The sequence below is a fragment of the Capricornis sumatraensis genome, chromosome 1 (genome assembly GCF_032405125.1).
Source record: "Capricornis sumatraensis isolate serow.1 chromosome 1, serow.2, whole genome shotgun sequence".
Lineage (NCBI taxonomy): Eukaryota > Metazoa > Chordata > Mammalia > Artiodactyla > Bovidae > Capricornis > Capricornis sumatraensis.
Window position 1 is genome coordinate 248316420 of NC_091069.1, and position 14759 is coordinate 248331178.

The 14759-nt window shown below is 51.0% G+C and overlaps 1 protein-coding gene across 1 annotated transcript in view; it reads left to right on the top strand.

Annotated features, from left to right (window-relative positions):
* UMODL1 (uromodulin like 1) overlaps window positions 1–14759 on the top strand; it is an 82331-nt gene that overhangs the window by 45212 nt on the left and 22360 nt on the right. Inside the window, exons 11-16 of the mRNA XM_068969419.1 lie at window positions 2038–2175; window positions 4602–5183; window positions 6298–6555; window positions 8408–8520; window positions 12183–12396; window positions 13973–14110. Coding sequence (XP_068825520.1) covers window positions 2038–2175; window positions 4602–5183; window positions 6298–6555; window positions 8408–8520; window positions 12183–12396; window positions 13973–14110 — 1443 coding nt within the window. The remainder of the gene's footprint in view (window positions 1–2037; window positions 2176–4601; window positions 5184–6297; window positions 6556–8407; window positions 8521–12182; window positions 12397–13972; window positions 14111–14759) is intronic.

Genomic DNA, 14759 nt, shown 5'->3' on the forward strand with positions numbered 1-14759 from the left:
TGCTCAGAGCCACTTGTTCTCTTGGAGTAGGGGTGGGACAGGCAGTGACCCACAGAGCCAGACCGGAAGGATGGATTTCCAGGGCTGGGGGAAGACTGCTCCCCCACCTGGCTCCTCCCAGGAGATAGAGCTTGAGTATTTTACTTTTGTTTACTTTTAAATTGGAGTATAGTTGATTCACAATATTGTCTTAGTTTCCGGTATACAGCAAAGTGAATCAGTTTTCCATATACATTTGTTGTTCTTCAGTAGCTAAGTCGTGTCCAACTTTTGCGACCTCTCTTGGCCAGGCTTCCCTGTCTTTACTCTTTCCCAGAGTTTGCTCAAACCCATGTCCATTGAGTCGGTGACGCCATCCAACCATCTTATCCTCTGTTGTCCCCTTCTCCTCCTGCCCTCAATCTTTCGCAGCATCAGGGGCTTTTCTAATGGATCGGCTGTTCACATCAGGTGACCAAAGTATTGGAGCTTCACCTTCGACATCAGTCCTTATAATGAGATTCAGGGTTGATTTCCTTTAGGACTGACTGGTTTGATCTTACTGTCCAAGGGACTCTCAAGAGTCTTTTCCAGCGCTGTAGTTCAAAGGGATCAAGTCTTCGTGGCTCAGCCTTCTTTATGGTCCAACTATTACATCCGTACCTGACTACTGGAAAAACTGCTGGAAATACATATACATAGATTGCACAGATTTCTCTGTGCAATACGGTAGGTCCTTATTAGTTATCTATTTTATTACACACCCTACTGTGTGTACTGTACATGTCAATCCCAGTCTATCCCTTCCCTCTTTCCCCTTGTAACCAAAAGGTGGTTTTCTACATCTCCCTACATTTCTACAGACTCTCTCTCTGTTTTGTGAATAAGTTCATTTGTACCCCCCTTGTTTTTTTTCAGGTTTTCCGTATAAGTGACATATGTTTGTCTTTTTTCCTTAAGGTTTTATCCTGCTATCTCTCCTGTAGCACCTTATTGATCAGTCATGAGTCAACATGCCCAAAGCTATCAGATTCTTTCCTCCAGCAGGGCCACACGTGGGGCTGGGGGTGACCAGGGGGCCCAGAAGAGGGGAGGGGAGGGGGTGGCGGGAGAAGGAGGCGGGTGGGATGCTCCTGATGAGTTTTCCCTAAAGCTGGCCCTGGCTGAGAAAGGACGGGAGGATTTGTGGGGATTTACAGGGCTGGGGGCAGGGGGTACTTACAGGGCTCACTTAACAGCCTACTTTGTCCAGATCAGAAGGTTCAGGGCTTCTGGTGGCTCGAGGCCTTTGAGTCTCTCTTGGTCATTTCCCAGACCCAGAGAGGAGGTGTGCAAGGGCCGCCCTGGGTCTCAGAAGGTTCATGCTGTAGTGACTGGACACCTCCTGGCTCAGTTATTTTCCTGTTTCTTTCTTGAGACACTAAATATTAAGGGATGCATCAGAGAGAAGAGACAGCCCCTTGGGAGCAAAGAACAAACAAGACAGGACTATATTCACACCTGTTGGTGCTGGTGGCGGTGGTTTGGTGGTTTAGTCGCCAAGTCGTGTCTGACTCTTGTGACCCCATGGACTGTAGCCCACAAGGTTCCTCTGTCCATGGGATGTTCCAGGCAAGAATACTGGAATGGATTACCCTTTCCTTCTCCAGGGGATTTTCCCAACCCAGGAAACGAACCTGGGTCTCCTGAATTGCAGGCAGATTCTTTACCAACTGAGCTATGAGGGAAGCCCGTGGGCACTAGTACCCCCAAAGGAACCGACGTTGCCTAGTCTCTGCCTCCAGATCAGACAGCGGTGGAGGCAGGCAGACACTCCGTTCAGGTGGTCCCTGGTTCAGATGGAAGCTTCTTGGAGGGCTCTGTGCAGGGTCCCCATCCCTACACCAGGGGCTGGATTCCCGGGCCTCACTGATGCCCTGACCCAGCCCTCTGTGTGTTCGCTGAAAGGACGGTCACGGAGAACTCGATGCCATGACTATCCTGTTCTCTGAGCAGCCTCTGCCATGTTCTTACCACATAGCCGTGTTCACTCACGTCCTTGCTCCCTCCTGCCCGCAGACTGGAACGAGTGTGCAGACAGCCTGGAGCACGACTGCTCGCCCGTGGCCCAGTGCATCAACCTCGAAGGCTCCTACACCTGCCGCTGCCGGACAGCCAGGGACGCCAACCCCTCCAGACCGGGCCGGGTCTGCCACGGTGCGCACCTTCCCCACCCCCAGCTCTGGGCTGAGCCCTTGCCCCTAGGGCCTGGGCTGGAGCAGGGCCGACCTCCATCCAGCAGGGTGGGAACAGTGCCTGGGGCCCACCATACTGTTAGGGACCCATGAGAATGATTTAATTCCTTTTAAAACCAAAAGAAAAAATTAATATAGTAATCAGTTCAGTTCAGTTCAGTCGCTCAGTCGTGTCCGACTCTTTGCGACCCCATGAATCACAGCACACCAGGCCTCCCTGTCCATCACCATCTCCCGGAGTTCACTCAGATTCACGTGCATCGAGTCCATGATGCCAGCCATCTCATCCTCGGCCGTCCCCTTCTCCTCCTGCACCCAATCCCTCCCAGCATCAGAGTCTTTTCCAATGAGTCAGCTCTTCTCATGAGGTGGCCAAAGTACTGGAGTTTCAGCTTTAGCATCATTCCTTCCAAAGAACACCCAGGACTGATCTTCAGAATGGACTGGTTGGATCTCCTTGCAGTCCAAGGGACTCTCAAGAGTCTTCTCCAACACCACAGTTCAAAAGCATCCATTCTTCGGCGCTCAGCCTTCTTCACAGTCCAACTCTCACATCCATACATGACCACAGGAAAAAACATAGCCTTGACTAGATGGACCTTGGCCGGCAAAGCAATGTCTCTGCTTTTGAATATACTATCTAGGTTGGTCATAATTTTTCTTCCAAGGAGTAAGTGTCTTTTCATTTCATGGCTGCAGTCACCATCTGCAGTGATTTTGGAGCCCAAAAATACAAAGTCTGATGCTGTTTCCACTGTTTCCCCATCTATTTCCCATGAAGTGATGGAACCAGATGCCATGATCTTCGTTTTCTGAATGTTGAGCTTTAAGCCAACTTTTTCACTCTCCTCTTTCACTTCCATCAAGAGGCTTTTTAGCTCCTCTTCACTTTCTGCCATAAGGGTGTTGTCATCTGCATATCTGAGGTTATTGATATTTCTCCCGGCAATCTTGATTCCAGCTTGTGTTTCTTCCAGTCCAGAGTTTCTCATAATGTACTCTGCATAGAAGTTAAATAAGCAGGGTGACAATATACAGCCTTGACGTACTCCTTTTCCTATTTGGAACCAGTCTGTTGTTCCACGTCCAGTTCTAACTGTTGCTTCCTGACCTGCATACAGATTTCTCAAGAGGCAGGTTAGGTGGTCTGGTATTCCCATCTCTTTCAGAATTTTCCACAGTTTAAATATCAATTATGAACCTAGTTTATACCAAGGCAGTTTACAGAAATTTTATTTATTTATTTTTGGCTGTGCTGGGTCTCTGCTGCCGTGCACACTGTTTGCAGTACACAAGCTCCTCATTGTTTGGCTTCTCTTGTTTCAGAGCATGGGCTCTAGGGCACTCGGGCTCAGTAGTTGCAGCCGTCTGGGCTCTAGAGCACTGGCTCAGCAGTGTTGGTGCACGGGCTCAGTTGCTCTGTGGCATGTGGGAACTTCCCGGATCAGGGATCAAACTTGTATCTCCTGCATTAGCAGGCGGATTCTTTTCCACTGAGCCACCAGGGAAGCCCCTGGACCAATACAGTTTTAAAGTACGATTTTAAATTATTATTATTTTTGAATGAAAAGGCCTGAGAAGGTCCTGATGAAACCCATGGAGGGAGAGGATGACCCCTTCCTGGGTGGCCCAGATCTTGAGAGGGGTAGGAGCCCAGGTAAGCATGGAGAAGGCCTCGAGGTGAGGCCTCTGAGCCCCATTCTAGGCACATTTCGGCCCCAAGATTCTGGGGATAGGGTGCAGTTCTGACCAGCTGGTTGGGGATACCTGGAGTGCTGAGCTAAGAAGCAGGAGGAGGTCATGTACAGATTTGCAGTGCTGTGATTGACTAGCAATGTCTGCTTTGGGGGCAGGTGGGCAGTGGAGATGCTCAGCCACCTGTCTGCTCTGCCATCCCTGCTAAAGCCTTCTGGTTGGAAGCAGCAGCAGAGAATTTTTCCCTTGGGAGCAAGCCTCTAGTCCTTACCTACTGTGTATACTGTCCTGCCGTCCCATCCTTTTTCTTACATGTGTAATGCCCAGCAGGCTGGTAAGAGTGACCAGCACCAACCCCCACACTGAGCACACATTTGGGGGAAACTGTCCAAGTTTCTTAAGGGTCAGATGCACCCATCTGAGGCCTGCAGGAACCAAGCCCTGCATTTATGTTCTGGTTCTGCAGTCACTGGGTGGACCCCTTACTCACGGTAGGGGCATCCTCACTTGTCAAATGAAGAAGCCCCCTGGCCTTTAAAGAGAGCTCTTAGGAAACCAAAACCATGGGTCCTGTTAAACACTCTGAATCACCCACTGGGACAGCCTGTGTCCCCCTTGAGTTCCCTTGGGGGGTGGGCGCGCTTGGTCAGGGTAGACCAGATGCCCTGTCTGAGCCTGGCTGTGTCTTGGCAGGTGACATGGAGAGTCCCACGGGTGTGCCGTCTCCAGTGTCAGAGGTCACAGCCTCAGCTCCCAGCACAGAAACAACATCCTTCAGTCTGGAGACCCCTGCCTTGTCCGCTGGCCCTGTACACCTATGGAGTACCCCTGCAGCAGGCGAGGCCTGGACCCTAGGGCTCCCACCCAGGAGAGGAGTCAGCAGCTTGGGCAGCCACAGTGGTAACAGCACTGGGCATGGCATGGAGAAGGCCAGCGTGGCCCCAGGCCTGGGGACCAGCCAGTGGACAGCCAGCAGGGTGGCCTTCTCCCCCAGGGTTCCTGGGCCAACCCACAGCTCCTCTCTTGGGGCCACGGACAGCCTGCCAGATGCCCCTGGACAGTCACCCCCTAACTCTACTGTGGAGCTGCCCTTTTGGCCCACTCCTGCCCCGGATCCCACAGGCCACATTGAGTGGCACTCCAGCCTCCCCATGAGGGACACACCCCCAGCACCTCTGGATCCCATGTGGGTGCAGAACTTGGACCCTGGGCCCTTCAGCTCCCCAGACCAGCCCTTGGCCCCCACGCCTGCATCTCTGAAGACCGCGGCCTGCGGTGAGTGGCACGGAGAGTGTGTCCTGGGGCTGTGTGGAGCCATGTGGTGTGTGAGCTCCCGTAAGCAAAGGCTCACACAGTCCAGGGCCATCAGCAGCACCGGGCGGGCCCTCATTTTATGCTGTGTAGACCCACTGCAGCACACCCAGTCCCCGAGAGGCCAGCTCCCAGTCTAGTTAGGGTGAGAACTTGGTGTCCCCTCTTCCTCTCCAGCCCTGTCCTCCCCTTCCTGCTTCCCTGTTGGCCAACAGCAGGAGCAGGAAACCGAGCAGGTGTCGCATTAAGGGCCCTGAGCACGGGGGCGCTTCCCCCCAGTAGTGTTGGGCGCCAACCTTTCTGCACCTCTCCAACAGTACTGCACCCCTCATCCAGGTACAGACCCCAGCAGTGCTGCACCCTCAAGCCCGCTGCAGTCCCAGCGGTTCTGTGTTCCGCCCGCCACCCGCAGCCACACCGCCCCCAGCAGCTCCACATCACCCACTACCTGTGGAGGTTTGGCCATCATCAGTAGTCCAGGGTGATACCCCAGGAGCCGGGTGGCCACTCTGAGAAGGAAACAGGCCTGGTGATGCGGCTCCCATGGAAGGAGATAGCCCTGGCCCCCTTGTGTGAGTTCCCTGAGCCAGTCTGACCCTGGACTGCGTCCACGTGGAACCCACTGTCAGCTGTGGCTCCGTTGATGCATGTCTGCTGCCCAAGGCTGGATTCCAGACTAAACTCTTGAGCCTACATAAACAGCCCCAAGTCACCTGCAGGAATGGTGTGTGACCAGCAATAGCCACCTGGCTGATTCCTTGGGAAGTCTGCCTGGGGGTTGAGGAGGGGGACCCCTGGAGGAGCTGCCCAGAACCTCCTCAAGAAAACTTTGTTTCTGGAGGTCCTGGGACCTCAAGGTGGCCACAGAGCCAACTTGAGGGCAGGGAAGCCATGCCCGGGAGCCCAGGGCTCAGGGGGCAATCCAGTGACCCTGCACCCAAGCGTGCAGCTGGCAGCAAGTGAACTTGACGTCCCCTGAGGATGCTTGTGTCCCCGCATGGTGGGGTGAAGCTATCCTTCCTGTTACTGGGAACATTGGATTGATTTTAATCAGGGGCATTTATATTCCATTTCTCAGCTCCCATCCCTATCGGAAGGGTCACTGTCTCCAATGTGACGAGCACGGGCTTTCATGTGGCCTGGGTGGCGGATCCCACCCTGCGCCCCACTTTCCAGCTCAGCCTGGTTTCTGCTCGGAGCTCCACCGTGCACCTGCAGACCCAGAAAGCAAGCCTGATGGTGTCAGGCCTGGAGCCCGGCGTCCTGTACCTGGTGGAGATCGTGGCCAGAGCATGTGGGCGAGAAAGTGCCAAAGCCCAGCTGAAAGTGAGGACAGGTAAGAGGCTCTAGAAACAATGTCACCATGGGTTCTTAAAGGGAGGAGAAAAAGTAGGAAAGAAGTTTTCAATGGGTGAAGGCTTAAAACAGCTGCATTTATGTATGGATGTTGGCTTTCCGTTCTTCTCAGTATATGAACACCTGGCTCGCTTCTTCCTCAGCTGGGGTTCAAAGGCCATATGTGAGGGGGCTTATTTCAGGGACAAATGAATGAATGAGTGAAGTTGCTCAGTCACGTCCAACTCTTTGGGACCCCATAGACTGTGGCTCCTCTGTCCATGGAATTTTCCTGGCAAGGATACTGGAATGGGTTGCCATTTCCTTCTCCAGGGGATCTTCCCGACCCAGGAATCAAACCCAGGTTTCGTTCACTGCAGGCAGACTGTGTACCATCTGAGCCACCAAGGAAGCCCCGTTTCAGGGACAGGTGGTGGGCAAAGAGGCTGCTTTGCACGATGTCCAGACTCTGCAGAGGCTGCAGGCCCTCGATCACCTGTGTCCTCACGGGTATGCAGCAGGGAAATGGATACAGTGCTGTGCTGGGTGCTCAGTCGTGTCCGACTCTACGACTCCGTGGACTGTAGCCCACCAGGCTCATCTGTCTATGGGATTTTCCAGGCAAGAACACTGGAGTGGCTAGTCATGCCCTTCTCCAGGGGATCTTCCTGGCCCAGGGTCTCCTTCATTTCCTGCATCAGCAGACAGGTTCTTCACCCACTAGAGCTACTGCGGCACTTGTGCAGTGCTGGTTGTGCGATTTCTCTGACCTCTCTCACTCCTAGTGGACATAGCCTTCAGGAAAGATGACGATGGATAGATCTCTGAGGGTGCCCCACCCTGAGCCTAGGGCTGCAGCGTAAAAGAGAGGGGAGTAGAATTAAGCAAGTCAAATGTATTAATAGACTCTGATAAGGTGGAGCTGATTTTTTTTTTTGGTGGGGGCGGGGGCTGGGTCTTCGTTGTGGTGCTCATGTTCTGTACAAGTTTGTGGGAGCTTGTGGCTCATGAGGGCGTCTCAAGTTGCAGAGTGTGGGCTCAGTAGGTACAGCACGCCTGTTAGTTGCCGCAAGGCATGTGAGATCTTAGTTCCCCGACCAGGGATCAAACCTGAGTCCCCTGTGTTAGAAGGAGGATTCTTAACCACTAACACAAACCTGTGTTAGTCCCCTGTGTAAGAGGGAGGATTCTTAACCACTGGACCACCAGGGCAATCCCAAGGTGAAGGTGATTCTTGTCGATAGGTATATATTCCGACAATATTCCTCCTTTCTCCTCATTAGCATTTGTCATCCACATATTTTCTTGAATATCTAACTTGCCTGAGCAGCCAAGGGCAGCCCTGGTGTTGCAGATTAGTTATCAAACCTTGGGCATCCATCCAAGAATTGGTAACAGTCATCTCCAAGGTGGGACATCTTAGGTGATACCTAAGATGTCCCATTAGGGTGCAGTCAGAAATGTCTAGAATTTTGCTTATATGCTTTAAAGCAGGACTTCACTGTGGACTGGGATATAGAAAGGAGACGGTGGATGAGGGTGCTAAGTGCAAGTTCTCGGTGAGCTGGAGGAGGGGAGGTCACTGCTGGCGGGACGAGTCCAGGGTGCAAGGGCTGATCTGGTTCTGTGGCTCCAGAAAGGCATCTGCCTGTTTCCAGGCTTTGTCCCACTGTCCTCTGGACCCAAGGGGCTGTATCTATACATACCGGGTGCTGTTCCTTCTTTACAGAGTGCAAACCAGCCTCCCTTTGATGTTCTTCCTGACTGATGGGAAAATACTACTATTAAGACAGAGATGATAACCTGTTATCCGACACTTACCATGGCAAACATGTTTATTCTCCACCCTGCAGCGGCTCAGAAGCTCAGTGGGAAAGTCAGAATAGTGAACGTCAGGTATTTCGAATCCTTCAGCAACACCAGCAGTGAGCAGTCCCAGGCCTTCCTAGAGCTCTTCTTGAGGACGGTACGTTGGTGGAATTGGTCCTTATTTTCTCCTGGGATGTGAAGGAGGGAGGTGGTAGCATCCTGAACAGCCAATGGGGATTCAGGCTTGACTGAGGAGGGCCACAGACTCCTCGTTTCTGGGGGAAGCTGGGGCATCCAGCTCTGCTGAAGGGCCTGTGTGTTCCGATCTGTCATTAAATAGACACACCAGCCGGTGAGGGACACGTCTTTTCCTCTGCTTCACGTTGTTTTCAGTTCAGTCTCTATTGATGTGGGACCCTGTGGAGAAGAAAGCCTCCCCTGTGCCTTAAAAAGGAAAAGCATTTACAAATTGAGATCTATTTCACGCACTATAAAACTCACTCTTTTAAAGTGCGGGATCCAGCGATTTAGACAGTTTGCAAAATTGTACAGCCATCACCACCATCTAATTCCAGAACGTTTTCATCCTCTGAGAAAGAAACCAGTTTAGCTCTTCATCTCCCCTTCTCTCTGCCCCTGGGACCAGATGTGTGCTTTCCGTCTCTATGGATTTGCCTGTTCTGGATATTTCACAGAAATGGAATCATACAATACATCACTTTTGTGTCTGGCTTATTTTACTGGGTATAATATCTTCAAGGTTCATCCCTGTTGTACCAATATCAGAACTTCATTCCTTTTTATGGCCGGGTAATAGTCCTCTGTAAAGACAAACTACGTTCTGTTTATCCATCATCCACTGATGAACATTTGGGTTGCTTCCGCTTTTTGGCTATTGGGAATAATGCTGCTGTGATTCCAGCCTTAAAAAATTCCTTTCCTTTCTCTTTGTTGCAGTGCACTCTGCAACCCCTTTGGCATTTTTTCATCCCAAAGAATGTATATTGTTAGAATTTATTTAGAGTAGTAATATGTTATTTTTGCTGGTGGTTAGATTACCGTTTGAATAGAGAATGCACTAGTTGAGATCTTGTTTGCATAGAGCAGGAGTCCCCACCCTCCAGGATCTAATGCCTGGAGATCTGAGATGGAGCTGGAGTAGTAATAAATAGAGATAGCGAGCACAGTAAATGTAATGTGCTTGAATCATCCCAAACCATCTCCCGTGGGTCTGTGGAACATTTGTCTCCCACAGAACCGGTCCCTGGTGCCAAAAAGGTTGGAGACCGCTGGCATAGAGGACATCTGAGGTATTTTAGCTTTTCCTTGCTCTGGGAGTTTAAGATGCAGAACTGAGAGAGCTCGGCTGCGCCACCTATTGGTGGAGTCGTAGCAGGACGAAGCCTCAGCAATGCTGGTGGCTGCAATGCAGGTGGCTCTGCAATGGTTGGTGATTCTTTTCAACCCCATCAGCGTCACTGATAAAACAGGCATACTGCCTCCAGGAACCGTCCCATTGGTGACCTTTGGGGTCTGGGATCCTGCTTTATTTATCTTGAGGTCCCCAGCTCCTGGCCCAGTGTGTGGATGGATTCAAGAGCTGTTGATGGTCTGATTCACGTGTGTATCACCAGCTTCCTTGGGTTAAACGATAGTTGCACATCACGAGTTGGACCATATAGAAGGCTGAGAGCCAAAGAATTGATGCTTTCAAATTGTGGTGCTGGAGAAGACTCTTGAGGGTCCCTTGGACTGCAAGGAGATAAAACCAGTCAATCTTAAACAATATCAACCCTGAATATTCCTTGGAGGACTGATGCTGAAGCTGAAGCTCTACCAATTTAGCCATCAGATGCAAAGAGTCAACTCATTGGAAAAGACCCTGATGCTGGGAAAGACTGAAGGCAAAAGGAGAAGAAAACGGCAGAGGATGTTGAGATAGCATCACTGACTAGACAGACACGAATTTGAACAAACTCCAGGAGATAGTGAAGGACGGGGGAGCCTGGTGTGCCCTAGTCCATGGAGTTGCAGAGTCAGAGACAACTTAGTGGCTGGAAACGGACTGTAGCCCGGCCACCAGGCTCCTCCGCCCATGGGATTCTCCCGGCAAGCATACTGGCATGGGTTGGCATGCTCTCCTGCAGGGGATCTTGCTGAACCAGGAATTGAGCCTGTGTCTCCTGCATTGGCAGGTGGATTCTTTACCACTGAGCCACCTGGGAGGCCCCTAACAACAACACATATCACATTGAGCAACAGTCACTGAGATCAGATCACACGGCTCTAGTGGCCTCACGAGACAGCTTCATTACCACTCAAGTTCCTTGATTAACCTTTCTTTTTAAAAGCATTTCATATTTTTGCCTATTTGGGGGGACAGTTTGCTATCTGGAATTTCTGGATAGCAAATAATTGTGCAACTTAACACCTACATAGGACATTAGGACACATTTTGGGATGTTGTGGGATAATGGTGTTGCTTTTTTCTTTGTCACTTCCTAGCAAGGGGCTTGGACCTTTGCTTTGAGACTGGCTTGTAATGCAGACAAGAGTGACTTTAACCCAAGGCTCTGACAGAGCCGTCTCTGGAAATCCCAGAGAGAAAGAAAGAGAGACAGAGAGAAGACCAGCTCTTCCAGCGACAATGGTGGCAGCCACGTGACTGCAGGTGGCTTTGGGGTCTCCTGAGCATCCACAGTCTCTCGTGGGTGATATGCTCACACTGGCTGTCCCAAGGCTGGGAATCCACAAGCCTGTGCCTGAACCTCATGCAGTTTAGACGCAGATGAGGTATTCTTATGAGGGCAAACCATGGAGGTGGGCTTTTCCATGGCAGATTTACACTATATGGACCACTCGAAGCTCATCATATGATGGGGGTAGTTTTCTAGGCATTAGGCCATGATAGGTTAGAATGGAATAATATGGTTATTATTACATACAGAGTTCTGTCCAAACTGATAGAATAATAAGCAAAGCTTATAAGGGCAGGACTCTTGAGAGTCCCTTCGACAGTAAGGAGATCCAATTAGTCAATCCTAAAGGAAATCAGTCCTGAATCTTCATTGGAAGGACTGATGATGAAGCTCCAATACTTAGGTCACCTGATGCTAAGAGCTGCCTCACTGGAAAAGAACCTGATGCTGGGAAAGATTGAAAGCAGGAGGAGAAGGGGACGACAGAGGATGAAATGGTTGGATGGTCTCACGAACTCAATGGACATGAGTTTGAGTAAGCTCCAGAAGATAGTGAAGGACAGGGAAGCCTGGTGTGCTGCAGTCCATGGGGTCATGAACAGTCGGACACGACTGAGCAACTGAACAGCAACAATAGCTGGGATGCTCAAGGGAAGTGGTCTTTGGGAAGGCAGGCAGCGAAAAAGAAAGGGGAAAGTCTTGCAGCGTGAGAATCACAAGGACTGTTCTGGAGCAAACCAAGCAGGGGACGTGGGGTCCCTCCCTTTGACCACTCGTTCAGCTGTCCCCCACCCCCACGGGCTCTGAGCCAAGAGTGATCAGCAGATCCTAACTGCCCTCGTGAGCCCCCTACCAGATTACAAGCCCCATAGGGTGGGGCTTTGGCACTCAGTCCCGTGTTGACCGGCTGGTCGGTGGGGAGGACAGGGCTCATTGTCTCAGACTCCACTGGTATTTGTGCTGGGCCTGGGGACCAGGCCAGAGCTGACCTGCGGCTTTGACGCCTTTCCCAAGGCCAGCCCTGCTGCTGGCCACAGTCCCCAGAGGAACCACTTTAGAACAAGTACCCTGTCTTCTCTCTCAGTGGGCAGCTCTTCTCACCAGCCCTGTTTCTCTGAAGGTGCGGAATTCCTTGCCAGCCTTCATGCTTCAGCACCTGGACACAGGCGGGGTGCGCATAGAAGTGACTCGCATCTCCAACGGCAGCGTCGTGGTGGAGTTCACCTTGCTGGTCATCACAGACATGGATGTCCGGGAGGTGTCTGCTGCATTCCTGGCCGCCTTTCAGAACACCTCTCTGCTGGAGGTGGTCAGGGGCGACACCTTCATAGGGGGTAAGTGAAGGCCAGGCCCGACGGAGACTTACTCTCCAAAGGAGGCAGTGAAATCCCCCCCACTGGCTTCATTTCTGAAAGATGGGCCTCCTCGTAAGGGCTTCCCTGCATGGGATGAAAATGGAAACCTATAGGACCCTTGTCTCTCTTATTGGTACTATGGTTTTTTTGAAAAGGTGTAAGGGCTGAAAACATCTTCTGGTGAACCTGCCAGGGTGCCCAGGGACACTGCCTCCCTTCTGCACCCCGCTCCTTCCTCCTCTGCTGCTCTTCAGCGGGCTGGACAGAGGGCAGACAGGCCCCTCTCTGCAGCCAGACTTCCTCCCCAGCACAGTTGCCAAGGAGATCCTAGGAAGAATAATTGAAGACAAAAGCAGGGAGTAGAGGCCGTTTAGAGTCTCTTCTCATATTGTATTGATCAGCTCAAGCTGTCGTTAAAAAAAAAAAAAAAGAAAAACCATGGATGGAGTGACTTAAACAACCGACATTTATTGTCTCACAATTCTAGACGCTGGATGCCAGCTGATTTTGGTGAGGGCCCTCTCCTGCGGCTGTGTCCTTGAGTGGCCTTTCCTCTCTGTGTGTGGAGAGAGGGCTCTGGTGTCTCTTATATAAGGCCATCAGTCCTAATCTGATCAGCGCCCCTCTCTTATGATCTCAGCTAACCTTAATTATCTTCTGAAGGGCCCATCTCGAATTGCAGTCCTACTGGGTGTCAAGGCTTCAACATATAGATTTTGATAAGATTCCATCCTTAGCACATATCAGGCCCAAGAATACATGATAAAAGGCTTAGAGTTACATGTATGGGTAAAATCAAAGACCATGTAGATGAATATTTTTCTGATTTTTGGAATGAGAAGGGTTAAGCCTATGCAGAAAAAGACTGGAATAGCTACCTCTACAAAAAATTCAAGCTCTCATATCAAACAAAATAGTCACCACCATTGTAAAACAAGCAACAGACCAAAAAATAGTTTCAACAATCTGGTGAAGAGTTATATCCCAAATATAGAGTGATCACTTGCATTGGTAAGAAAATACTAAACGCAATAGACACAGGTACAAAAGATCCAAATAGACGGTATGTGAAAGATGAAACACCAAGATGGAAGGCTTTGCCAAGCCCTTTGAGTTTTTATCCGTTTTTTTTAGTAAAGCTGCATTATTGCTAGTAAGATGAGTAACTGAGTGTCGAGATGAGAGTGGGTGGGTGGCGGGGTCCCTCTGCCTGAGACCAGGGTGGGGGTGGGGTCCTCCTTGTCTCCTTGTCTCTAGGGAGCTGACGGGATGCTGCTGTGCCCCTCTCCACCCCAGCATCCCCGGGTCCAGGAATCCTCCTTCCAGAACAATCTTAGCAGACTGTCTGCCACCTGCTCCCACCCCAATCCTGTAGAAATTCAAGGTGCCACCCTGCTCTTGAGCCCTCCAGAACTGGTCATCTTTGCTGTCACTTGATAATTTTAACTTTACTCCCCAAGATGCACCTTCCCCATCAAGCTGCTGTGAACCACGGTGCAGCCGCGATGCTCAGGTCCCCACAAGGGTTTCCCATCTTGCTTTCTGCATGCTGCAGATTTTGATGAGTGTGCAAGCCGGGAGGATGACTGTGCCCCGGGCTCTGCCTGCCGCAACACACTGGGCTCCTTCACCTGCAGCTGCGAGGGAGGCGCCCCTGACCTCCTAGTGGAATTTTCTGGAAGACCCTGCGAAGGTAATATTATCAGGATCCTTTGTCTGGAATACCATCAGATAGTCTGTTCTTTTAAGGACACTCATCCCCAAAATGTGTCTTTTCTAAATAAGGTCAACATATTTGTAAGTCCTGGGCAAGTTTCCGGAGTGTGCATGTGCATGCGTGTGCCACACATGTGCATGTGTAGATACATATGTGTGTACTTGTGCATGGGTGTGCCTGTGTGTGCACGTGTATATGTTCTGGTACCTCCCCATCCTTCCACACGCCTCCAGCCTTCTGGAGGCACCTCATCTCTTAAGTGCTTCTTCTGATGCCCGTGATGAGAAAACACACACAACCACTCAGGTGTGTCCTCTCAGATGCTAAAAGATGATCATTCAAAACCCAAGTCTGTGTGACAAACGATGCAAGGAAATCTTTCTGCTCAGCCCCACTGTCCATGCAGCACTTCTTCCACTAAATGGGATCTTTGTGGGTTCACTGTTGACCTTGAGATGACCCCTGCCCTCTAGGGATCTGTGGTCAAATGGAGGAGACAGATGTTTATAGGAGTGAACACGATGCCTCAGGGGATGCGAGATGCGGGCTACCTGAGGTAGAAGCAGGAGGCCCAGAGGACACTAAGTTGCTTCAGTCCCATGGGTGTGGTTAGGGTGTGGTCAGG